This window comes from Episyrphus balteatus, chromosome 2, assembly GCF_945859705.1.
Source record: "Episyrphus balteatus chromosome 2, idEpiBalt1.1, whole genome shotgun sequence".
Classification (NCBI taxonomy): domain Eukaryota; kingdom Metazoa; phylum Arthropoda; class Insecta; order Diptera; family Syrphidae; genus Episyrphus; species Episyrphus balteatus.
Genome location: NC_079135.1, coordinates 89,723,634 through 89,750,600, shown reverse-complemented (window position 1 = coordinate 89,750,600; position 26,967 = coordinate 89,723,634). Strand labels below are relative to the sequence as shown.

General features: G+C 29.3%; 1 protein-coding gene across 3 annotated transcripts in view; it reads right to left on the bottom strand.

Annotated features, from left to right (window-relative positions):
* The window catches only part of LOC129912445 (GTPase-activating Rap/Ran-GAP domain-like protein 3), a 131,717-nt gene that overhangs the window by 3,271 nt on the left and 101,479 nt on the right, over positions 1 to 26,967 (bottom strand). For all 3 annotated transcript variants that reach the window (XM_055990670.1, XM_055990669.1, XM_055990671.1), the window contains 8 exons: positions 22,746 to 22,832; positions 17,051 to 17,132; positions 16,817 to 16,935; positions 12,317 to 12,551; positions 12,130 to 12,228; positions 11,926 to 12,029; positions 11,663 to 11,789; positions 11,422 to 11,531 (listed from right to left, as the gene is read on the bottom strand). In XM_055990670.1, coding sequence (XP_055846645.1) covers positions 11,422 to 11,531; positions 11,663 to 11,789; positions 11,926 to 12,029; positions 12,130 to 12,228; positions 12,317 to 12,551; positions 16,817 to 16,935; positions 17,051 to 17,132; positions 22,746 to 22,832 — 963 coding nt within the window. The remainder of the gene's footprint in view (positions 1 to 11,421; positions 11,532 to 11,662; positions 11,790 to 11,925; positions 12,030 to 12,129; positions 12,229 to 12,316; positions 12,552 to 16,816; positions 16,936 to 17,050; positions 17,133 to 22,745; positions 22,833 to 26,967) is intronic.

The window sequence follows — 26,967 nt, the reverse complement described above, 5'->3', positions numbered from 1 at the left end:
GGTAAATTAGGGCATTATGGCATACCTAAGCACAAACTCAAATAACTTTACTACGGACTACAATTTTTACTTCAATCATTTTTTTTAATTAAATTTCATAAAAACGTAACATAAAAAAATTATTTAAGAATAAAAATTCAAGCTTTTTAACAAAAAATAAATTAAATTAAAAATAGTCCAAAAAAAACCATATTGCCCTATGTACGGGCAATATGGCGAACCCCATTTACTTCAGAACCCTTTACTTTTTTTCCGTATATTCAGCATTTCTGAAATATAATTGTAAATAGGTTTCATAAAATTAACGTTTAATTGAGGTTATTTTCAAATTTAAAAAAATGCAGAGTTACTTTTGAAATTAGTTTTACATAAGGGCATTATGGCGCAGTCGGGTATAATATAGCGCCATAATGCCCTTATTACATCTGCGCCATATTGCAAAATATACACATATTCACAAAACTCCAAAAACTAAACACAATTCTTACTTCAGTTAAAATATAACAAGTGATATAACCAAACCAAAACTGTACTCTGCGTTTCACTCTTTACAACAAACACGTGCACTGTATACTTACCGAGATACACACAAACAAAAACAAAGCGATATTATATTGGAACCCAGAACTGGTATATTTTTTTTGTTTTCTTTTTTGTTTGGCACAAAAATAATAGCACTGACCTGCGATCGTCACAAGGCTAGTGTTCGACGAAGGCCAAAGTTTGTGCATTGGTTTTATTTAAATGCGAGTATTGGAAGTATGGTAGTTGAGAGGTGCGCCATAATGCCTGGTGCGCCATAATGCCCGAAGTTACCCTAAAGGATATAAGTTCACAATGAACAGAAATATGCAATAAGTTACAAAAATTAGAATCGCATGAAACATCAAAAGAAAGGTTTTTTTTTTAATTTCTATTCATCAATGAAACCCAAAAATCACAAATCGATTTTTTTTTTAAATTTTTGAAAAAAATCCAGGTTAACCGCTTTCAAAAAAAAATCCATTTTCAAAAATTTTCTCCAAATCCATCGAGTGAGACATCAAAAGAAAGGTCTTCTTGAGGTCAATTCATCAATCAAATTCAAAAATGGCAAATCTATTTTTTTGAGATTTTTGAAAAAAATCTAAAAAAAAGTCCATTTTCAAAAATGTTCTCCAAATCCATCGAGTGAGACATCTAAAGAAAGGTCTTTTTAAGTTTAATTCATCAATCAAACCTAAAAGTCACATATCTATTTTTTTTGAGATTTTTGAAAAAAATCCAAGGTTAACCCCTTTCAAAAAAAAAGTCCATTTTCAAAAATGTTCTCCAAATCCATCGAGTGAGACATCAAAAGAAAGGTCTTTTAAAGTTTAATTCATCAATGAACCCCAAAAATCACAAATCTATTTTTTTGAGATTTTTGAAAAAAATCCAAAGTTAACCCCTTTCTAAAAAAAAGTCCATTTTAAAAAATTTCCTCCAAATCCATCGAGTGAGACATCAAAAGAAAGGTCTTTGTAAGGTTAATTCATCAATGAACCCCAAAAATCACAAATCTAATTTTTTGAGATTTTTGGAAAAAATCCAAGGTTAACCCCTTTCTAAAAAAAAGTCCATTTTCAAAAATTTCCTCCAAATCCATCGAGTGAGACATCAAAAGAAAGGTCTTTTTAAGTTCAATTCATCAATGAAACCCAAAAATCACAAATCTAATTTTTTGAGATTTTTGAAAAAATCCAAGGTTAACCCCTTTCTAGAAAAAAGTCCATTTTCAAAAATTTCCTCCAAATCCATCGAGTGAGACATCAAAAGAAAGGTCTTTGTAAGGTTAATTCATCAATGAACCCCAAAAATCACAAATCTAATTTTTTTAGGTCTTTGAAAAAAATCCAAGGTTAACCCCTTTCTAAAAAAAAGTCCATTTTCAAAAATTTAATCCAAATCCATCGAGTGAGAAATCAAAAGAAAGGTCTTTTTAAGTTTAATTCATCAATCAAACCTAAAAGTCACATACCTATCTAATTTTTTGAGATTTTTGAAAAAAATCCAAGGTTAACCCCTTTCTAAAAAAAAGTCCATTTTAAAAAATTTCCTCCAAATCCATCGAGTGAGACATCAAAAGAAAGGTCTTTGTAAGGTTAATTCATCAATGAACCCCCAAAATCACAAATCTAATTTTTTTAGATCTTTGAAAAAATCCAAGGTTAACCCCTTTCTAGAAAAAAGTCCATTTTCAAAAATTTTCTCCAAATCCATGGAGAGAGACATCAAAAGAAAGGTCTTTTTAAGTTCAATTCACCAATGAAACCCAAAAATCACAATTTTAATTTTTTGAGATTTTTGAAAAAAATTAAAGGTTAACCCCTTTCTAAAAAAAAGTCCATTTTCAAAAATTTTCTCCAAATCCATCGAGTGAGACATCAAAAGAAAGGTCTTTTAAAGTTTAATTCATCAATGAATCCCAAAAATCACAAATTTAATTTTTTGAGATTTTTGAAAAAAATCCAAGGTTAACCCCTTTCTAAAAAAAAGTCCATTTTCAAAAATTTTCTCCAAATTCATCGAGTGAGACATCAAAAGAAAGGTCTTTTAAAGTTTGATTCATCAATGAATCCCAAAAATCACAAATTTAATTTTTTGAGATTTTTGAAAAAAATTAAAGGTTAACCCCTTTCTAAAAAAAAGTCCATTTTCAAAAATTTCCTCCAAATCCATCGAGTGAGACATCAAAAGAAAGGTCTTTTAAAGTTTAATTCATCAATGAATCCCAAAAATCACAAATTTAATTTTTTGAGATTTTTGAAAAAAATTAAAGGTTAACCCCTTTCTAAAAAAAAGTCCATTTTCAAAAATTTCCTCCAAATCCATCGAGTGAGACATCAAAAGAAAGGTCTTTTAAAGTTTAATTCATCAATGAACCCCAAAAATCACAAATCTAATTTTTTAGATCTTTGAAAAAAATCCAAGGTTAACCCCTTTCTAAAAAAAAGTCAATGAATCCCAAAAATCACAAATTTAATTTTTTGAGATTTTTGAAAAAAATTAAAGGTTAACCCCTTTCTAAAAAAAAGTCCATTTTCAAAAATTTCCTCCAAATCCATCGAGTGAGACATCAAAAGAAAGGTCTTTTAAAGTTTAATTCATCAATGAACCCCAAAAATCACAAATCTAATTTTTTAGATCTTTGAAAAAAATCCAAGGTTAACCCCTTTCTAAAAAAAAGTCCATTTTCAAAAATTTTCTCCAAATCCATCGAGTGAGACATCAAAAGAAAGGTCTTTTAAAGTTTAATTCATCAATGAATCCCAAAAATCACAAATTTAATTTTTTGAGATTTTTGAAAAAAATTAAAGGTTAACCCCTTTCTAAAAAAAAGTCTATTTTCAAAAATTTTCTCCAAATCCATCGAGTGAGACATCAAAAGAAAGGTCTTTTAAAGTTTAATTCATCAATGAATCCCAAAAATCACAAATTTAATTTTTTGAGATTTTTGAAAAAAATTAAAGGTTAACCCCTTTCTAAAAAAAAGTCTATTTTCAAAAATTTTCTCCAAATCCATCGAGTGAGACATCAAAAGAAAGGTCTTCTTAAGTTCAATTCATCAATCAAATTCAAAAATGGAAAATCTATTTTTTTGAGATTTTTGAAAAAATTAAAGGTTAACCCCTTTCTAGAAAAAAGTCCATTTTCAAAAATTTCCTCCAAATCCATCGAGTGAGACATCAAAAGAAAGGTCTTTGTAAGGTTAATTCATCAATGAACCCCAAAAATCACAAATCTAATTTTTTTAGATCTTTGAAAAAAATCCAAGGTTAACCCCTTTCTAAAAAAAAGTCCATTTTCAAAAATTTCCTTCAAATCCATCGAGTGAGACATCAAAAGAAAGGTCTTTGTAAGGTTAATTCATCAATGAACCCCAAAAATCACAAATCTAATTTTTTGAGATTTTTGAAAAAATCCAAGGTTAACTAACCCTTTCTAAAAAAAAGTCCATTTTCAAAAATTTCCTCCAAATCCATCGAGTGAGACATCAAAAGAAAGGTCTTTTTAAGTTCAATTCATCAATGAAACCCAAAAATCACAAATCTAATTTTTTGAGATTTTTGAAAAAATCCAAGGTTAACCCCTTTCTAGAAAAAAGTCCATTTTAAAAAATTTCCTCCAAATCCATCGAGTGAGACATCAAAAGAAAGGTCTTTGTAAGGTTAATTCATCAATGAACCCCAAAAATCACAAATCTAATTTTTTTAGATCTTTGAAAAAAATCCAAGGTTAACCCCTTTCTAAAAAAAAGTCCATTTTCAAAAATTTTCTCCAAATCCATCGAGTGAGACATCAAAAGAAAGGTCTTCTTAAGTTCAATTCATTAATCAAATTAAAAAATGGCAAATCTTTTTTTTTGAGATTTCTGAAAAAAATCCAAGGTTAACCCCTTTCTAAAAAAAGTCCTTTTTCAAAAATTTTCTCCAAATCCATCGAGTGAGACATCAAAAGAAAGGTCTTCTTGAGGTCAATTCATCAATCAAATTCAAAAATGGCAAATCTATTTTTTTGAGATTTTTGAAAAAAATCCAAGGTTAACCCCTTTCTAAAAAAAAGTCCATTTTCAAAAATTTCCTCCAAATCCATCGAGTGAGACATCAAAAGAAAGGTCTTTTAAAGTTTAATTCATCAATGAACCCCAAAAATCACAAATCTATTTTTTTGAGATTTTTGAAAAAAATCCAAAGTTAACCCCTTTCTAAAAAAAAGTCCATTTTAAAAAATTTCCTCCAAATCCATCGAGTGAGACATCAAAAGAAAGGTCTTTTTAAGTTCAATTCATCAATGAAACCCAAAAATCACAAATCTAATTTTTTGAGATTTTTGAAAAAATCCAAGGTTAACCCCTTTCTAGAAAAAAGTCCATTTTCAAAAATTTCCTCCAAATCCATCGAGTGAGACATCAAAAGAAAGGTCTTTGTAAGGTTAATTCATCAATGAACCCCAAAAATCACAAATCTAATTTTTTGAGATTTTTGGAAAAAATCCAAGGTTAACCCCTTTCTAAAAAAAAGTCCATTTTCAAAAATTTCCTCCAAATCCATCGAGTGAGACATCAAAAGAAAGGTCTTTTTAAGTTCAATTCATCAATGAAACCCAAAAAATCACAAATCTAATTTTTTGAGATTTTTGAAAAAATCCAAGGTTAACCCCTTTCTAGAAAAAAGTCCATTTTCAAAAATTTCCTCCAAATCCATCGAGTGAGACATCAAAAGAAAGGTCTTTTTAAGTTCAATTCATCAATGAAACCCAAAAATCACAAATCTAATTTTTTGAGATTTTTGAAAAAATCCAAGGTTAACCCCTTTCTAGAAAAAAGTCCATTTTCAAAAATTTCCTCCAAATCCATCGAGTGAGACATCAAAAGAAAGGTCTTTGTAAGGTTAATTCATCAATGAACCCCAAAAATCACAAATCTAATTTTTTTAGATCTTTGAAAAAAATTGAAGGTTAACCCCTTTCTAAAAAAAAGTCCATTTTCAAAAATTTCCTCCAAATCCATCGAGTGAGACATCAAAAGAAAGGTCTTTGTAAGGTTAATTCATCAATCAAACCTAAAACTCACATACCTATCTAATTTTTTGAGATTTTTGAAAAAAATCCAAGGTTAACCCCTTTCTAAAAAAAAGTCCATTTTAAAAAATTTCCTCCAAATCCATCGAGTGAGACATCAAAAGAAAGGTCTTTGTAAGGTTAATTCATCAATGAACCCCAAAAATCACAAATCTAATTTTTTTAGATCTTTGAAAAAAATCCAAGGTTAACCCCTTTCTAAAAAAAAGTCCATTTTCAAAAATTTCCTCCAAATCCATCGAGTGAGACATCAAAAGAAAGGTCTTTGTAAGGTTAATTCATCAATCAAACCTAAAACTCACATACCTATCTAATTTTTTGAGATTTTTGAAAAAAATCCAAGGTTAACCCCTTTCTAAAAAAAAGTCCATTTTAAAAAATTTCCTCCAAATCCATCGAGTGAGACATCAAAAGAAAGGTCTTTGTAAGGTTAATTCATCAATCAAACCTAAAACTCACATACCTATCTAATTTTTTGAGATTTTTGAAAAAAATCCAAGGTTAACCCCTTTCTAAAAAAAAGTCCATTTTAAAAAATTTCCTCCAAATCCATCGAGTGAGACATCAAAAGAAAGGTCTTTGTAAGGTTAATTCATCAATGAACCCCAAAAATCACAAATCTAATTTTTTTAGATCTTTGAAAAAATCCAAGGTTAACCCCTTTCTAGAAAAAAGTCCATTTTCAAAAATTTTCTCCAAATCCATGGAGAGAGACATCAAAAGAAAGGTCTTTTTAAGTTCAATTCACCAATGAAACCCAAAAATCACAATTTTAATTTTTTGAGATTTTTGAAAAAAATTAAAGGTTAACCCCTTTCTAAAAAAAAGTCCATTTTCAAAAATTTTCTCCAAATCCATCGAGTGAGACATCAAAAGAAAGGTCTTTTAAAGTTTAATTCATCAATGAATCCCAAAAATCACAAATTTAATTTTTTGAGATTTTTGAAAAAAATTAAAGGTTAACCCCTTTCTAAAAAAAAGTCCATTTTCAAAAATTTTCTCCAAATTCATCGAGTGAGACATCAAAAGAAAGGTCTTTTAAAGTTTAATTCATCAATGAATCCCAAAAATCACAAATTTAATTTTTTGAGATTTTTGAAAAAAATTAAGGGTTAACCCCTTTCTAAAAAAAAGTCCATTTTCAAAAATTTCCTCCAAATCCATCGAGTGAGACATCAAAAGAAAGGTCTTTTAAAGTTTAATTCATCAATGAACCCCAAAAATCACAAATCTAATTTTTTAGATCTTTGAAAAAAATCCAAGGTTAACCCCTTTCTAAAAAAAAGTCTATTTTCAAAAATTTTCTCCAAATCCATCGAGTGAGACATCAAAAGAAAGGTCTTTTAAAGTTTGATTCATCAATGAATCCCAAAAATCACAAATTTAATTTTTTGAGATTTTTGAAAAAAATTAAAGGTTAACCCCTTTCTAAAAAAAAGTCTATTTTCAAAAATTTTCTCCAAATCCATCGAGTGAGACATCAAAAGAAAGGTCTTTTAAAGTTTGATTCATCAATGAATCCCAAAAATCACAAATTTAATTTTTTGAGATTTTTGAAAAAAATTAAAGGTTAACCCCTTTCTAAAAAAAAGTCCATTTTCAAAAATTTAATCCAAATCCATCGAGTGAGAAATCAAAAGAAAGGTCTTTTTAAGTTTAATTCATCAATCAAACCTAAAAGTCACATACCATTTTTTGAGATTTTTGAAAAAAATCCAAGGTTAACCCCTTTCTAAAAAAAAGTCCATTTTAAAAAATTTCCTCCAAATCCATCGAGTGAGACATCAAAAGAAAGGTCTTTGTAAGGTTAATTCATCAATGAATCCCAAAAATCACAAATTTAATTTTTTGAGATTTTTGAAAAAAATTAAAGGTTAACCCCTTTCTAAAAAAAGTCTATTTTCAAAAATTTTCTCCAAATCCATCGAGTGAGACATCAAAAGAAAGGTCTTCTTAAGTTCAATTCATCAATCAAATTCAAAAATGGAAAATCTATTTTTTTGAGATTTTTGAAAAAATCCAAGGTTAACCCCTTTCTAGAAAAAAGTCCATTTTCAAAAATTTCCTCCAAATCCATCGAGTGAGACATCAAAAGAAAGGTCTTTGTAAGGTTAATTCATCAATGAACCCCAAAAATCACAAATCTAATTTTTTTAGATCTTTGAAAAAAATCCAAGGTTAACCCCTTTCTAAAAAAAAGTCCATTTTCAAAAATTTCCTCCAAATCCATCGAGTGAGACATCAAAAGAAAGGTCTTTGTAAGGTTAATTCATCAATGAACCCCAAAAATCACAAATCTAATTTTTTGAGATTTTTGGAAAAAATCCAAGGTTAACTAACCCTTTCTAAAAAAAAGTCCATTTTCAAAAATTTCCTCCAAATCCATCGAGTGAGACATCAAAAGAAAGGTCTTTTTAAGTTCAATTCATCAATGAAACCCAAAAATCACAAATCTAATTTTTTGAGATTTTTGAAAAAATCCAAGGTTAACCCCTTTCTAGAAAAAAGTCCATTTTCAAAAATTTCCTCCAAATCCATCGAGTGAGACATCAAAAGAAAGGTCTTTGTAAGGTTAATTCATCAATGAACCCCAAAAATCACAAATCTAATTTTTTTAGATCTTTGAAAAAAATCCAAGGTTAACCCCTTTCTAAAAAAAAGTCCATTTTCAAAAATTTAATCCAAATCCATCGAGTGAGAAATCAAAAGAAAGGTCTTTTTAAGTTTAATTCATCAATCAAACCTAAAAGTCACATACCTATCTAATTTTTTGAGATTTTTGAAAAAAATCCAAGGTTAACCCCTTTCTAAAAAAAAGTCCATTTTAAAAAATTTCCTCCAAATCCATCGAGTGAGACATCAAAAGAAAGGTCTTTGTAAGGTTAATTCATCAATGAACCCCCAAAATCACAAATCTAATTTTTTTAGATCTTTGAAAAAATCCAAGGTTAACCCCTTTCTAGAAAAAAGTCCATTTTCAAAAATTTTCTCCAAATCCATGGAGAGAGACATCAAAAGAAAGGTCTTTTTAAGTTCAATTCACCAATGAAACCCAAAAATCACAATTTTAATTTTTTGAGATTTTTGAAAAAAATTAAAGGTTAACCCCTTTCTAAAAAAAAGTCCATTTTCAAAAATTTTCTCCAAATCCATCGAGTGAGACATCAAAAGAAAGGTCTTTTAAAGTTTAATTCATCAATGAATCCCAAAAATCACAAATTTAATTTTTTGAGATTTTTGAAAAAAATCCAAGGTTAACCCCTTTCTAAAAAAAAGTCCATTTTCAAAAATTTTCTCCAAATCCATCGAGTGAGACATCAAAAGAAAGGTCTTTGTAAGGTTAATTCATCAATGAACCCCAAAAATCACAAATCTAATTTTTTTAGATCTTTGAAAAAAATCCAAGGTTAACCCCTTTCTAAAAAAAAGTCCATTTTCAAAAATTTCCTCCAAATCCATCGAGTGAGACATCAAAAGAAAGGTCTTTGTAAGGTTAATTCATCAATGAACCCCAAAAATCACAAATCTAATTTTTTGAGATTTTTGGAAAAAATCCAAGGTTAACTAACCCTTTCTAAAAAAAAGTCCATTTTCAAAAATTTCCTCCAAATCCATCGAGTGAGACATCAAAAGAAAGGTCTTTTAAAGTTTAATTCATCAATGAACCCCAAAAATCACAAATCTAATTTTTTAGATCTTTGAAAAAAATCCAAGGTTAACCCCTTTCTAAAAAAAGTCCATTTTAAAAAATTTCCTCCAAATCCATCGAGTGAGACATCAAAAGAAAGGTCTTTGTAAGGTTAATTCATCAATGAACCCCAAAAATCACAAATCTAATTTTTTGAGATTTTTGGAAAAAATCCAAGGTTAACTAACCCTTTCTAAAAAAAAGACCATTTTCAAAAATTTCCTCCAAATCCATCGAGTGAGACATCAAAAGAAAGGTCTTTTAAAGTTTAATTCATCAATGAACCCCAAAAATCACAAATCTAATTTTTTAGATCTTTGAAAAAAATCCAAGGTTAACCCCTTTCTAAAAAAAGTCCATTTTAAAAAATTTCCTCCAAATCCATCGAGTGAGACATCAAAAGAAAGGTCTTTGTAAGGTTAATTCATCAATGAACCCCCAAAATCACAAATCTAATTTTTTTAGATCTTTGAAAAAATCCAAGGTTAACCCCTTTCTAGAAAAAAGTCCATTTTCAAAAATTTTCTCCAAATCCATGGAGAGAGACATCAAAAGAAAGGTCTTTTTAAGTTCAATTCACCAATGAAACCCAAAAATCACAATTTTAATTTTTTGAGATTTTTGAAAAAAATTAAAGGTTAACCCCTTTCTAAAAAAAAGTCCATTTTCAAAAATTTTCTCCAAATCCATCGAGTGAGACATCAAAAGAAAGGTCTTTTAAAGTTTAATTCATCAATGAATCCCAAAAATCACAATTTTAATTTTTTGAGATTTTTGAAAAAAATCCAAGGTTAACCCCTTTCTAAAAAAAAGTCCATTTTCAAAAATTTTCTCCAAATTCATCGAGTGAGACATCAAAAGAAAGGTCTTTTAAAGTTTAATTCATCAATGAATCCCAAAAATCACAAATTTAATTTTTTGAGATTTTTGAAAAAAAATTAAAGGTTAACCCCTTTCTAAAAAAAAGTCCATTTTCAAAAATTTCCTCCAAATCCATCGAGTGAGACATCAAAAGAAAGGTCTTTTAAAGTTTAATTCATCAATGAACCCCAAAAATCACAAATCTAATTTTTTAGATCTTTGAAAAAAATCCAAGGTTAACCCCTTTCTAAAAAAAAGTCCATTTTCAAAAATTTTCTCCAAATCCATCGAGTGAGACATCAAAAGAAAGGTCTTTTAAAGATTAATTCATCAATTAATCCCAAAAATCAAAAATCTAATTTTTTGAGATTTTTGAAAAAAAATCCAAGGTTAACCCCTTTCTAGAAAAAAGTCCATTTTCAAAAATTTTCTCCAAATCCATCGAGTGAGACATCAAAAGAAAGGTCTTTTAAAGATTAATTCATCAATTAATCCCAAAAATCAAAAATCTAATTTTTTGAGATTTTTGAAAAAAATCCAAGGTTAACCCCTTTCTAGAAAAAAGTTCATTTTCAAAAATTTTCTCCAAATCCATCGAGTGAGACATCAAAAGAAAAGTCTTCTTAAGTTCAATTCATCAATCAAATTCAAAAATGGCAAATCTATTTTTTTGAGATTTTTGAAAAAAATCCAAGGTTAACCCCTTTCTAAAAAAAAGTCCATTTTCAAAAATTTTCTCCAAATCAATCGAGTGAGACATCAAAAGAAAGGTCTTCTTTAGTTCAATTCATCAATCAAATTCAAAAATGGCAAATCTATTTTTTTGAGATTTTTGAAAAAAATCCAAGGTTAACCCCTTTCTAAAAAAAAGTCGATTTTCAAAAATGTTCTCCAAATCCATCGAGTGAGACATCAAAAGAAAGGTCTTCTTAAGTTCAATTCATCAATCAAATTCAAAAATGGCAAATCTATTTTTTTGAGATTTTTGAAAAAAATCCAAGGTTAACCCCTTTCTAAAAAAAAGTCCATTTTCAAAAATTTTCTCAAAATCCATCTAGTGAGACATCAAAAGAAAGGTCTTTTAAAGTTTAATTCATCAATGAACCCCAAAAATCACAAATTTAATTTTTTGAGATTTTTGAAAAAAATCCAAAGTGAACCCCATTCTAAAGAAAAGTCCATTTTCAAAAATTTCTTCAAATCCATTGAGTGAGACATCAAAAGAGAGTTTCCGTTAAAATTTATTTTTATTTTTAATTTGTTACACTTACAGAAAATTCAGGTGGATCCGGTAAAGTTGGTCCAAACGGAGGTACAGTTTCATCACAGAAAATAGCTAAGCGATAAGTGTTCTCTACTTTAGTCACAACAGCAAAAATATCTAAGAACAAATTGTTAAGGAAAATAACAAAAAAAGTAGGTACCTAAATAAAATTGTTAAACAAATTGGATAAATAATTTAATCTTTTAAAAATGACCAAAAAATAAATATAAATAATTTGTCAAGGATACGAGTAAATTGGCTCTTAATCCACATGGGATCAAAACTTGTTGGTAATATTTTGTCAGTGTTGTTTGCATTCTGATCGATAAAAACAATATTTACAATATCATTTCCAATATGTCTTTTCCGCTCCACCTAATAATTTAATCGAAAAAAAAAGAAACAAAATTTATAATTAATAAAATCAGACAAGAGTATAATTTCTAATCTAATTATACTAGTACAGCTAATTTATTATGTACATAATTTATGTAGATAGATTCACTCTCACCTGTTGTCGATTATCTCTGGAAAAAGGCAGCAATGTCGACACATGAAACATTATTTCATGTCCTTCGTATAATGTATACACGGAATATTTCCCAGTCATATCACCTACACATAATTAAGCCGGCACAAATTAAGGCCAAGACACGAACACACATTTTAATTAGCCTCAAAGCAACAACTATACAGAATTTTTCAAATTCCAAACCTTTAACATCCAAACCACCTCGGAAACGATCCCAACCCTTCAGACGAACACGTTCCCCCAACACATCAAGGAAGTCTTCAAAGTCTTGACTGGATTCCTCTGTGGGTGGAAAAACATTTTCAAAACATGCAACTAGCATAAAATACAAGCAAAAAAAGAAAAATGAACACCAATTTCGTATCCTTACCATTGCTAAGCATCTCATCGTCACACTCTTGTCCTTGCCGCATATAAACCACTCCGAATTTAAAATTAACCGAACCCTCTTGCTCCTCCAGAAGCAGCAGGTCCTTTTGTATATCGGCTGCGTATATTTCCTTGGGGTTTTTTGTCGACGCATCAATGCCAGAGAAATGGGCTAGAATCTGCTTAACTGTCAATTTCTGTCCAGCCATGCAAGGCAAAGCAATCTTTTGTGCACCCTGTATACAAACAGAAACAGAGAAAAAGGAAAGTGTGTTGAATGTGTATATGCAAATGAAATAGCAAATTTTGGTCACAAACTGCAATTTAATCTCTTTTTAAGGACCTAATGCAATTTTGCTGTCCACAAGTAAAAGGAAAACGATTTTAATTGAAAGAACACAGAAAAAAACAAGATGGAAAGGATATCGCGGGCGATTAATTTGATTTTAGTTTTAGTTTTTTTTTTCTTTTTGTTCTTCTTTCATTCAATTTCCACGCAAATGCAAGTTGAAATGTTTGTGTCATAAAAGTCCTTGTCATTGATAGAGAAAAAAATTAAAAAAAAAAGAAGAGACCCCCGGACTCTCTCCCATCAGAAGAGACGATTTCACCCTTAACCTTTTACCCTGTGTGCCGTTTGTTTGCTTGTGGCAAGTTGAGGGAGAAATTTACATATTTATTCACTTGAAAGCAGATTATGAATTGTTAAAGAAGGAGCTTAAGTACCCAACGACTATGACGACGACGACGATGTCCCTTCTTCTATTCATATTATACTGAAAGCTGGAGGATCCTATTACAGCATTTTAGTGAGGAACGTATATAACGTTCTTTAGCCAAAGGCGAACTATGAGTAATTAGGAAAAATTTGTAACACATCAAGAGAACTATGATGAAAACTTTGACCTTTATTTTCACTTAACCTCAACAAATGGTAGAATGATTCGTTGTCATGGTGTTTTGATGGTTCGAAAAACTTTTTTCTAACCTTAGAAAAGTTTTTTTTCTTTGCGTTCTGGTTTATAAGGTGTAATCAAAAATATTTAATTATGAAGTTGGGGATACAGTTAATTGCATAATGTCATATAATTAACCATGACTTGTTGTTGAAAAATAAAATCGGAAAAGGCGTATTTTTATTTTTCAATGCATTTTTACACGGAGAAAAAAGACCACCTAAAAACAAGCGGATACATTACTAAATTCAACGGATTTAGACATGGTTTTTTTTTTGCCAAGATGACTTCCGTCTTAAATTAAGCGGACAGGTCTTCTTTATTTCTTGAATGTACAAATTTAAAAGAAATCCGCTTAATTTCCCTAAGCGGAAAATCATCTTATTTTTATTAGGAAACATTTTAATACAAAAAAAAAACTGGCAACCACTGGGCATCAAACCTACAATTGTTGGGTTACTATAGGCGAATGTTTTATACATTCAGCCTATCTCAGTGTTGGTCACACATAATTATGAAAAACTGCAACTCTGGCTATTATTTTTTAAATTTTTATTTTATGAATGAAGTTTACCTTAAATTAAGACGAATATATGCGGATTTTACTTATTTTAAGCCGAAATCGTATTGTTATTAGCGGGTTGGATTTCAGGTAAGCAACGTCTAATTTTAAGGTGCCCTTTTTTTCTCCGTGCAGTCGCATGATAGTTTTATAACTATTAATTGGAGTAAAAAATGTGTTTCATTGTTCACATTTTAATAATGGGTCTGTCGGTCTGTGACTGATATAGCTACAGAACAATGCATCAAAAATTGCATGTATCTACCCTTGGGGAAACTCTCGGTTTTCACTGCGTTCCGTTTTGGGACGGTATTACGAATATAATATTCCATTCTTTAAAGGGCGAATAAGTTAAAAATCATACATATCTAAGCAAATTGCATGAAAGTAGTCCTAGTGAAACACCGGGGTAGGCCCCTCCCTCATAACTTCTTATAAGACTTATCGTAATTTTATAACTGAGGGATGGTTGGAAGCGTCTTTCGAGGAAAAAGTGTTTGGTTTTTGGACTTTTTTTATTTAAACTATTTTGCGATTAAAATTTGATATTCAATTCTTAAAACCGCTGAAAATATTTTTTTTTTTGTTTTGTTCATGACTTTTGAAAGCCTTTAACTAAAGAACAAGGAAGACAAGAGTCTTGAGAAATACAAATAAACACAAACATTAGATGAAAAACTGAATACGGATTACCTACGTTTTTTAGATCAGAGCTTAGAAAATTCAGTGATATTAGCTCGGTGAAACCAGAACTGTGACTTCAAAATTTTTGAACTAAACTAATCTAATTCGTTTTTCCACATTTTGTCCGTGTTTCGTTTGTCAACCCTTCAAACAATTTTTAAGGAAACTTCATTTGTTTTTTTTTTTTATGGGAAGTCTGAAAAATTAAAAATTGGCTAAACCGATCAAAATAAATGACAGACGTATAAGACCAGTTGCAATCGTCGGTCCACCTCGCAGTGGCGTACGTTGAGTCGCCGGGGCCCCGGGGCAAGGCTAAATTTTGGGGCCCCTTAGATACAAGGAAAAAGTACGTATACGCCATATAGTTTTTTTTTTTTGTATGGCTTATTTATTTTAATGTTTTAATATGTTCGTAATGCACTTTGCTATACTAACTAAAAATGTCTACCATTAAAGTAGTATATACTTGTACTAGGGGCCCCCAAAATTAAATATTTAGAGACCCCTAAAATAATTTTTTTTTAGCTTGGAATTGATAGTTCTTGGGGCCTCTATTCTGAAGTAATATGTACACATTTGATTTTCTATCATGAAACATAGTTTGCTTCGTTTGGGGTCCCTGAAAAATTATTTTTGGGACCTCAAAATTAAGTGCTTAGAGGCCCCTAAAATATAATATAATTTTTTTGGAGCCATGAATTAATAGGTAGTGGGGCCTCTGTTCTGAAGTAATATTCGGAATGCAACCAATAACAATGTTTTTATCTTGGGCCCTGATGTATTTATGTTGGGGCCCCTGAATTGATATTTAATTTTCCATTTGATTGTTTTGAACCACTGAAGTAATAGCTTAAATAAAATTATAATTTTTCTTTTAAAAACGCAGTTTATTTTTTTGGGGCCCCTGGGGTAACCTTTTTTTAAATCAATATATATGGTGTGGCTACCAATGCATTATACATTACACTGAATAACATAATTTGTCTCCCTTGTATCCGAGGTGATTCAAATACATTTTAATTTACTTTGTAGCTTAATTTATGCTAACAGTTTCCTTCTCTGCATTGTCTCCAGTGGGGGCCCTCGGGTCAGTCGGGGGCCCCAGGGCGCCGCCCCGCTTGCCCCAAGGGAGTGTACGCCCCTGCCACCTCGAGTTCTTTACACATTGGTACTTTTTATAGCACCGTTCATACAAAATATTATTTTTTTCTGAAATTATTATTTTTTTTTTCATAAACTCAAACGGCAATCGTTTGTCCTCCTCGATAAAAATCATCGTTTGCCCACATTAAGTTTCAAAGTCCTCAAATCCCCAAAAAATACTCTTTTTCAAAAATTTAAACTGCTGTCATTTGTCCACCTCGATTTCTTTAAAAATTCTAAAAATAGTCGTTTATCCACCCTTAGTTTAGGAAATATTGAAAAAACTAGGGTGGAAAACCATGATTTTTGATATTTGTAAAGAGGTGAACAAACGACAGAAGTTTGAATTTTTGAAAAAATGTAAATTATGAGGATTTCAGGGTGCTATGAATTTTTCAGTACAAACATTTTTTTTTTCAAGAACTCGCGAGGACACCGACTGCAATTGGTTTTATACGACTATACCTATCAAAATTTGAGCGTTTTAGATGATATAAAAACTTCACAGAAAAAAAAAAGGATTTGGTCTAAATTTTTTTTTGAAGGGCGGAAAAACGAAAATTTTTTTTGTTTGTAAAGTTATTTTATTTTTTATTTTTAATTGTATAGGAATTATTTGAAATACTTTTAATGCTGATTTCTTAAGCATTCAATTTGTGGGTTTTGACTTTAAATGTCCATATCTTGGTTTCCAGATTTTTACATTTTTTGTATGTGTGTGTGACTTCCATATATGTATGAATAATTCTATCGATTCTAATATAAATCTTGTTTCTATAATTTTTGTTAGAAAATAACTTTTTGAAATTTTTTAAAATTCACCTTTATTTATCCTGCCGTAATTTCAAGTTTTAAAAATTTCTTATTATTTACCTACATATCAATAAATGTTAAATTATAATGTATAATAGAAATGTTAAAGCAGACTTGCGTAGTCGAAAAAAACTCAAAAAATGAACTTTAAAGTGTGGCAAACCAATGGTGGACACTGAACATGGCGTTGAGTAAACCCATGTCTAAAACTGTTTGTTTAGACACTAGCATTAGAAAAAAATTAACTCTCAGCCGGTATAACAAATTGATAAGTAAACTAAACTGGCTTTTTTTCTGTGAACCTTATTTATAAAATAAATATTACCACAAGATAACTTACCTGTTTCCTAAACAATATCGCTCTATTTAATGGAGATCCTTGATTTCCAGATTCTTGTGAGACAACTGACAAAAAGTATGGATTCTTTTCCACATCAATTCCAACATAGTTTTGATGAACTTTATGATAGAACAAAAAAAATATATATTTAACATTTAACTCAAAATCATAAAAAAAAAAACAAAGAGTTGGTAAGAGTTAAATGATTCAATTCGCGTGATAAACTACACTTACGTTTGCCCAAAAAGTATTTAAAATACCATCTCGTCTGATGTTCAGGATTTTCAAGGATAGGTGTACTCGGCGATCCAAATACCTGAAAATAGCAAACAAAGAATTTATTTAATATAAAGATTTATGAAGTGAAAGAGTATAATATTATTAAAGAAATGTAGTATGTGTACATGTATGTTGACAGACAGAAGTGAATGAATTTTCATGAGTTTGACATTAAAATGGAATGTTAACATTTTGTATGAGATAATATCCTAAAAATATTAATCCAACTGGAATTTTTTTTTATTGTCCTAACAAGGTCATTGTTTAAAAATCTAACTAGATATTGCGTAGTCATTTTACTTTGTTTTTTATTTTTTGGGGTTCAAGTCGAAAGGTGTTTTTTTTTCTTTGTATTTAACATATCACATGTATGTGGGTATGTACTAATTTTTTATGTTAGAGTATCTTTTCTCTTTTGCTGACAATGTTGATTATAACTTTGTGTGTGGCGACAGTATGAAGAACATCGATGCAAACAAGATAAGAGGTCCTTCAAAAGAACCCCAGATCGCGTTATTATTTTTTTTTTTCTGGGGAAGTTTTGAGTTCAGATTTTAAACAAAGGATAGTGAGTGTGTTATGCAGCATGCATGATATAAAAAAAGGTAAGCATAGATATAATCTACTACACTCAAAGGAAACTTCAATGTATTCTGAAACCTGAAAGTTATAGTTTCTTTTGTCAACATTGTGAAAACAAAGAATTTAACTTAATTGTTTTTTCTCCGTTGGAGCACAAAATTAATAGGTATAGGTATAGTTATAGGTACCATAGAATTAGTTTAAGTCTCGTGAAAAAAAAAAAATGTAACTCGTGATAACACGAATGCAAAATTCTGTGTGTTATCTGTCTGTCGTCTCGAATCTCTATTTCGACCACTAAAGCATATTTTAAAAATGTTTTTGGTTCCTTAAAAGAGGAATGCGTCAAGAAGTTAGAACGTATAGATTATGGCTTATTACACTAAATAGCATACAGCAAAAATGGCCACTCAATACCACTTTTTTTTCTAACGTTATTTGGCCACAGGGACTCGTTACATTAAAAAAATTACGATGGTAACTTTTTCGAGATGTTATTTTTCACAGTTTTTTTTGTCGTTGTTTTTCTAAGCATACTTAGTAATCGGGCTATATCTTGAGTAATAAATGACCAATATGAACAGAAATCTGAATAAATAAGCAAATAACATTAGAACAACTTTTCTGGGTCTTTTTATAGGTATGCTTAATTGCAATGAATAAAAACATTTTTAATAAATCGATTTTCAAAGGAAATTTTTGACAAAAAAAATCTTGTACTCAAATATATAGGTATTCAAAATCTTTCCAATCCTGGTAGTTTAAAGTTTTTTTTTCAGTGTAGCATGATTCTTTACAAAGATGGCAAGATACTTTTTTGAAAAAATTTATTTATAAGTTTGTCTTTGTAACAATAAAAAAATTCTACTCTTTTTGTTACTTTTCGAGTTTTTGTCTATAGCTTGAAAAGAAAACCGAATTTGAATATCTGGATTTAAATCTATACGAAAAGTATAGTGGCACTAATATTTTATTTATATTTTTTTTAAACTAGTTTTATTATTACGAAATGCTTGCTTACAAAAAAGAAAAATTCCCAAGTCATTTTTAGTCGTTTCAGCCCAGGTTTTTGGCTTTATAAAAAGATATAGCGTGTTAATGATGGTGTTGATTTTAAATAATTTTTTTTTTTCAAAAAAAAAACAGTTTTTTTTAGAAAAATACCCTTCAGTTATTGTGTCAACGAATTAATATTTCAAAGCAGTGGCGTACGTTGAGTTGCCGGGGCCCCGGGGCAAGACTAAATTTTGGGGCCCCTTATTTGGGGGCCACTTAGATACAAAAACAAAAGTACGTATACGCCATACATTTTTTTTTGTATGGCTTATTTATTTTTAAGTTTATTTTAATGTTTTATTATGTTCGTAATGCACTTTGCTATACTTACTTAAAATTTTTATCATAAAAGTAGTAAATCCTTGTACTAGGGGCCCCCAAAATTGAATATTTAGAGACCCCTAAAATAAATTTTTTTTTTAGCTTAGAATTGATAGTTCTTGGGGCCTCTGTTCTGAAGTAATATGAACATGTTTATACAGGGCCGTCTTTAACTATCCTGGGGCCCTTGGGCACACAAGAATTTGGGGCCCTTTTAGAAAGTAAAATAAGTACAATGGTTGGCTTAAAGGCAATGGTTATGGTTAAAAAGGGGTGCCAATATATCGTTTCATATAAAGTAAAGGGGATGCCAATAATACGTGCATCGAGACATCAATCGTTGCCACTGCCAATAATTGTACCCTGTATCCGTTATAAGTTTCAGTTTGAAGAATTGGAAAAAAGAGCTCAAACGGACTGATAGATTTGCTAAAAACTCGGTACATACGATTTCTACGTAATTTTCAAGAGCCGTTTTTTTATTTTTTGCCTTTTTATTTTAATGTCTCTTTTTCAACGGATATCTCCAATATAAAGTTTTCGAGATATTGCAATTTTCTCAAAAACGGATAACGATTTTGCTTTGAAAAAAAAAATATGATTTGCTGCAAATAAGGCCGCACTTTTGAAAGAAGAAAATTATTTTTTGGGACCCTTCATATAATATTTTTGGAGCCCCGAAGTCATATTTTTTTGGCTCCTAAAGTAATATTTAGTAATCCATCAACAAATGTAATTTAATTTAAAAAAACAATTTTTTTTAATTTAATTTTTTTTGACGCCCCGAAGTAAAGGCTTTTGGGGCCCGTGGCCTGAAGTTGTTTTTTTGCTTTTTTGGGGCCCCTAATGTATTATTTGTGGTTGCAAAGATTTTGCAAGTAATATTTTTTGGGGCCCTAAGATTAAAATTTTTTCTTTTAAAAAAGCAGTTTATTTTTTTGGGGCCCCTGGGGTAACCTTTTTATTAAATCAGTATATATTGTGTGGCTACCAATGCATTATACATTACACTGAATGATATAATTTGTCTCCCTTGTATCCGAAGTGATTCAAATAATTTTAATTTACCTACTTCGTAACTCAATTTATTCTAAAAGTTTCCTTCTCTGCATTGTCTCAAGTTGGGGCCCTGGGGTAGGTCGGGGGCCCCGGGGCGCCGCCCCGCTTGCCCCAAGGGAGTGTACGCCCCTGTTTCAAAGCAAACAAAAATCGAAAAATTAAACACAAAAACGACAGATTCAAATTTGAATATAAATAATTTACAGTTTTTGTTTCATATTTCATAAATATCCCAGTACAGGGATATTTTTCAAACTTGAAGTTGACCAACTTTACATCTTCAACTGGAGAGTTGAGAAAATAATTATTGAATAAAAAGAACTCTTAAGTTGGCAAACTCGAGAGCTTGCTTCAAGTTGAGCAATAGTAAAAAAAATTGCCCTTAGTTTTTTTTTCGAAAATATATTGTTTCGAAAACGGAACATTGGATTTCTTTCTTTTTGAAGTTTTGATCTAGGGTGTTTATGAATTTCCTTGTACAAAGAAATTATAAGTCACAAAATTGATCTTTTAAAATTTGTACCTATCCAATAAAAATAAGCTCTTTGTTCTCTTTTATTTGGTGTCAAAAATATAAATTTATAGCAATTTTTTTCCTAGGTATAGAAATAAAAGGATAAATTCTTAAAAGTCAAATTTTAGCTAAACTAAAAAAACGCAAAGTGTAAGTAACAACTTGTGATTTAAACATGAAAATCTTATGAAAAATCTGGTGTACTTGTATCCAAACATAATTTTTCCTACCCTCTTCTTTGGCTATACTCTTATTTGAATTTTAATATTCGGTATAATGTTACTTCCATGAAATTTAACCCACAATTTTCTAAGAAACAACATAATTATGGGACAGAAGAAATTCCTTTTTATGTCACTTATAAAATAAAATTCATAGAAAAATAATTTACTTAGGTAAATAATTGTGAGTGTATTAAATTAATTTTAAATTTACTAATTCGACGATAATGTTCCCATGCAACATAGGGGAGAAGAGGGTACATTTGACACGTAGTTTTTAAAGGTCTGTATTTTCGAAAACTGTTAATTTTTTCCAATGTTTTGTTTTGTATTTGATTTATTGACTATTCAAGATTATACTAACAGTAAATTTTTTTGTTTTACCATATTACAACATTTAAAAAAATAATGTTTTCTAAAAAAAGTCATTTTGTCAAAAGTGCCCCGGGACCGGGGCATTATATTTTTAAAACTATCAGCTAATCTTGCTTGTCTATTGTTTAATTAGAAAAAAAAAATAAATTTTTGGTTTTAAACAATCTACTAAACAATACCTATAACGAAAAAAAAAATCAAAAAATTTATTTTCTAAAAAGAAGAAGAAAAAACAAAAAACCATAAAATATTTCAAAAAATCTCTCCATTTAAATCTTAATCAAAATTAATCGATGTCGATTTATTTTTAAATAATTTATTTAATATATAATTCCCCAAAATCAACGTAAAACTGTGCCCACATTGCAAAAGCCAAAGGTGCCCCTAAGGAGCCTCATAACTGTTTTTCTTTTTTTTTTCAATAACTAATACTATTTTTTTACAAAGCTGGTTTTAATGTACTTAATTTTAAGCTTAGTGCTATCAAAATATTGATTCACCATTAAAAAAAACTGCTTTATTAGGTTCAGAAATCGCTTACATACCGGTGGTCAAAAATTAGATCAGAAATACAGAAAACACGAAAACACATGGTACTTCGCGAAAAGTTAATGAAAGACTGCGAAATTTCGCAAAATTTCTTTAAATCAAACTAAGCTTCTTTCTTCGTCCAAACTATTCTTAATTAAGGGCACGATCATACCGAAAAACGCAAAGTCAAATGTGCCCCGGTGTCAAATGTACCCCCGCTTACCCTAAACTAAACAAATTTCTACATACATAGTTGAAATTTAAATTAACCAAAATACCTTCAACCTTTCACTACTTTTCTGTTTCTAATGAAAATTACAAAATACTTTTCTTTTCTTTAATTTCCACGAAATCCCACGATAGCTTCAAGATAAAGCTATAGCCTACATGGAAATAAATATTGAGTTTTTATAGTTCTGGGAAATCATTCCTCTTGGCAAAAAAGGCAACACAACACCCACTCATTCAGTAATTTTCACCCCCAAATCTTATATACACAAAAGCAATGCATATTTAGGTCAATTTTTGTTTTGTTTTTTTTTTTTGCTTACAATTTTCCATTTATATTTCGCATATTTTATAATGCTCTCAGGACAACACATCTCCTTGAAACAAAGGTGGGTATAATGTGTTTCTGCTTTTCATTATTATTTTGTATAAATAAAACCGTTTTAACTATCATGCTGGTTTTCTTTTTCGAAAATCTAGCCAACGGTATTGTAATTCGATTTAGTTTGACTTGACGTGTGTGTAGGTGACAAATCCATTCCACAATGCCAACAACACGACAAATGATTGAGGTTATGCCTAAAATTTACTTATTTTTTCAAATATACCTACTTCCAAAAATTCTTTTACAAATAGAAAAAAAAAACAAGAACTGAAAGTGACATTTTCAGAGGGTGCACAAATTGAAATTATTTAAATTAGATTGATTCCATAGAAAAATAATTTGCTTTTATAACAACAACAACAAAAAAAAGGAACTCACCTCATCCTTTTCTGCCAGCGATTCACCATTTTCAATGCGAAATCTTTTGAAATTCGGATCGAATCCATCAACTTCTGATTGTGGCAGCTGGAAATAAAAACAAAAAAGCACACACACATATTTATTTCCATTGTTTTTTTCTCGAAATATATAAAAAAGCATTCGTATAGGTAATTGCAATGTCACACTTTCATGTTGTTCAATAATACAATGTGGCATGTTTCGTAAATTTCAAATAAGCAGACATTTTGACCAAGTATCCGGAGGGAATTCTGATGAAGTTTTTGGATATTGATGACGTGTTTCTATATATAAACCTTTCTCTTTACCTCTTAATATTTATATACCTACACCTTGATGTATAGGCTTAAGCATGTCACATTTCACATTTAATATTTAATCAATATTGACGACAGTGGATTTGCTTGAAAAAAGGGTAATTAAGAATTTTGGGCGATTTATTTTTAGGGCCCTACAAATGTTAAGTTTTGTACAATTTTAAAACGGAATTAATGGATTTTAAAATTTGTTAAGAGACTGAAAATGTCTGTTTTATAAAGTGTAGAATTGTATTGAATGTGTTAGAAAATAATACAAATTTACTCCGAATTTGTTGGAAATTTCGGTTCTATATTGCTCAGGGGTTAAATTAAACTAAATGAACAATAATATCATTGCATTTGCAACAAAAGACATAAAATTCAGGGTCTTACATAAAAACTTGGTAAAAGAATTATATAATTTATATCTCTTAACCAAAAAAAATTATGTTTTTCCCTTTTTTAAGAATACAATACCTGTAAAAAGTGTTATATTCATTGATCCACTCCTGTTAATTAGTTTTATATTCTGGTATTTCCTGGCTTGATTTTATACCTCGTGATAATTTATTTATAATAGGCACTATCCATTGTTTGTGTGCTCCCAAATGAGTTCAGCGCCCGGTCGTTAAAATAATGTTAAGAACATAAAAACCGGAGGCGTTAAAAAACATAAATACATCTGATCAAGTTCATGGTAGACACATTATTTATTTGAATTTCAATTCAATACATGAAGGTTTTAATAGGCCTATATCAATTCCAAAATTCAATAAGAAGAAGAAAAGATAAGAAGCCTTAAGAACTTCGCAGTTCAGAGGTTTGGGTGATTCCTTAGAGGACCAAAATGAATGCTACTTTTCACACGACCAAAGTGCAAAAAGATATTTTTTGAAATATTGATTTAACGATTTTTATTTAAAAAAGCGTGTGTTGAACTACTTTTGAAATAAAAACTAAACTGTTATTAACAAACTTTCTTTGTATCCTAAATTTTAAAATTATTAAGAAAAATGTTCAATATTTATTTTTTTAAATCAATATTTTCAAAATAGTTCATGAATTTTGCTGATGAATTTTTTTGTTTTGTATAGGTATCTTTAAATGGTTTTGATCTTCAAAAACAATTTGCCATTTAATTTCCTGTATAGTTAAAAAAAAATTTTTAGATAAAATTTAAATTGAAAATTGTAAGAGAAGTTTTTTTTTTTAATAGTTTTTGTTTTTTATAAAAATTTTCAAACAAAATTGGTATGCCTTTAAAAAAAAATATTAATTGACATATAAAAACAAAAATTCAATAAAATTCATTGGTCTGTTTTCAAGAAAATGAATTAAAAAAAAAATATTCACTTTTCTTAAAAAATCCAACATTGATTTTTTTGAAAATTTTTCATAATAACATTCGAGTCATTAAAATGCTTTTGTAAACAAATCTTGATTGAAATTTTTCTAGTCATTTATAGTCTAACTAAAGCAAATTTCTTTGGAACTGTTCGGATATCTCCGATTTTGATGGTATTTTTTTTTCTCAAACGTTGCGTTGGTAGTTAAAAATATTTTCCTTATTCTTGTAATGTTTTTGAAAAATAAAATAAAGTTTTTTGTGAACATACAAATTTTTGTTCAAAATTTTTGTTTAAGATTGATATCCAAAGACAATACACCAGGGTCGATAACACGGTGCGACACTGAAAATACACCCGACGAAATACATAGTGTAGGCTGTTTTACAAAAAACCATTTTTAAAGACTTTATGATGTAATCTATCAATATCTCAGTCATTTTTCTAACAACTCTCAAAATGTTATATGTTTTTGGAAAGAAGATTTCCAGACCTTTTGAATGATGAATATAAGTCTATTGTTTAAACAAATTAAGTGTAGGTTTTTATCCCATATATCTTGAAAAAGTGATTTTTTCCTCAATTTTTTTCAACTTCATCCATTTTTTATTGCACAATAAAACAAACAAAAAAATAAATTAAGGTTATATTCTGAAAGAATATACATTTAGGCACAAATTGACGTATTTTATTTATTGAATTTGACCAAAACTGCGGAATCTATGCTACTTTTTCGTAAATAGAAAATGTGGCTTTTCATGATGTGAATTGCAAGGTGCACAATAGGGTGTTCGTTATTTTAAAATAATTAGAATTTCTATGCTCCTAGCATCTTATATGGTTGAAAATAAACTAAAAAAAATATTCCCCAAGTTTCAAGTCTCTATCTTAATTCTAACCTGTGCCGATAAGCGGTTGAAGTTTCTTATGGGAATAACATGGGGTTTCTTGGACCTTATTCGATCAATTTTAAATTCCAGCCAAACCATTCGTTCAAAAAATTTTAAACTTTACAGACTCAAATTAAATAAGTGTAGCTATCATGTGAACATTTTTCAGATTTTTAATTGTTATAATTTTAGAGATTTAACTTGGTAAAAAAGTCATTTTTTTCAGACTTTTTCAAAAATCGCTTTTTACACGTTTAATGCCAACAAATTAAAAACATACATTTTTATTCAAAAATAAGCATAGTATGTATATTTAAAATTTATAGGTATTTGATTTTTTTTACTTTTTAATGTTTTTGAAGGTTCGGCGCTGGTCTACAATTTCATGTCATAAACTTCTCCAGATCAAAAAATAAGAAAACACTAGAATAGTTTTTCTCTTCTGATTGTGTTGTCTAACACAATTCTGTTTGAACCAAAAAAATTCACACATCCATGCAAGCTTCGTATAATCTTACGATATGCATATACACACATACCATACACGTTTAGCTAATTACCTAAGTGTGTGGTGTAATAATTTTTCGTTACGAAATTTCTTGGTTGGCTCCCCATGCCAGGACTGCGTTAAAATCTATGCAATAGCTTAAAATAGCATAATATTGAAACTACTGACGGACAGTTTTCCATCGTTTAAGCGGTGGGAAAAATTTTCTCAAAATTAACTTCAAATATAAAATTAAATTTTAAACAAAACATCTACAATACTAAGACATACCTTTGTTAACACCAAATAAATAAAAATCCAGTTAACTGAATGAAGTGATTTTTAAAAGCCAATCATTGAACTGACAATATTTAAAAAAAAAAAAAAAATGAGTTAACAAAATTTTTGCGAGATATTTTTCAAAATTTGTATGCAAAGTATATTTATCGTTCAAAATTTTTGACAAAATTACTGTTTTTAAAATTTGAAAGAAAATTCCAAATGTTTATCGATTTAATAAAAAGAAAAAAAAAAATCAAAACCAAAACAAAATTTAAAGTTCCCAATTACTAAAATCACTTTAAAGTCTAAACAACAAACTTAATCAAACAAGTTAAAGGCGTTCTCGAGAAAATTGTAATTTTTCGAAACTGGTTCTGGCACGTCTAAGCTTTAATTTTATTTTTAATAAATATTGTGGTTTTGCAAACATTTGCAATTAATAGAAATCAATCCCACTGAGAGAACTTCCTCATTGAAATTCGTTAAAAAACTTATAAAAAAAAATTATTAGAATTTTTGTAAACTGGGTAACTGTGGTGTATGTGTAACATTTTGATTTCTTCTGAAAAAAAATTAAATATGAATTAAATGCGTTTCATTAAAAAATCAACAAAAATATTGGGGGTTTATAGGATTTAGGTATGTATAAATATTTTAGGTAAAGTGACAATATTGTCATCAGTATTTGAGTAATTTTGTTTTTAAAAACCTATTTTTTGCTGCAGAAATTATCGTTTATTTAATATCTTTTGTGTTTTCAAGAAATTTGGAAGAACTAAACTCTTTGAATTTCGCTCAAAGTGTATTTTCACAGCATAAGTTGTAAAAAGTTGTTAGTATCGGTCCAGCCTTGTTGAAAATGAGTGGGTTTATAAATTTAATGGATGCTAGTAGTCT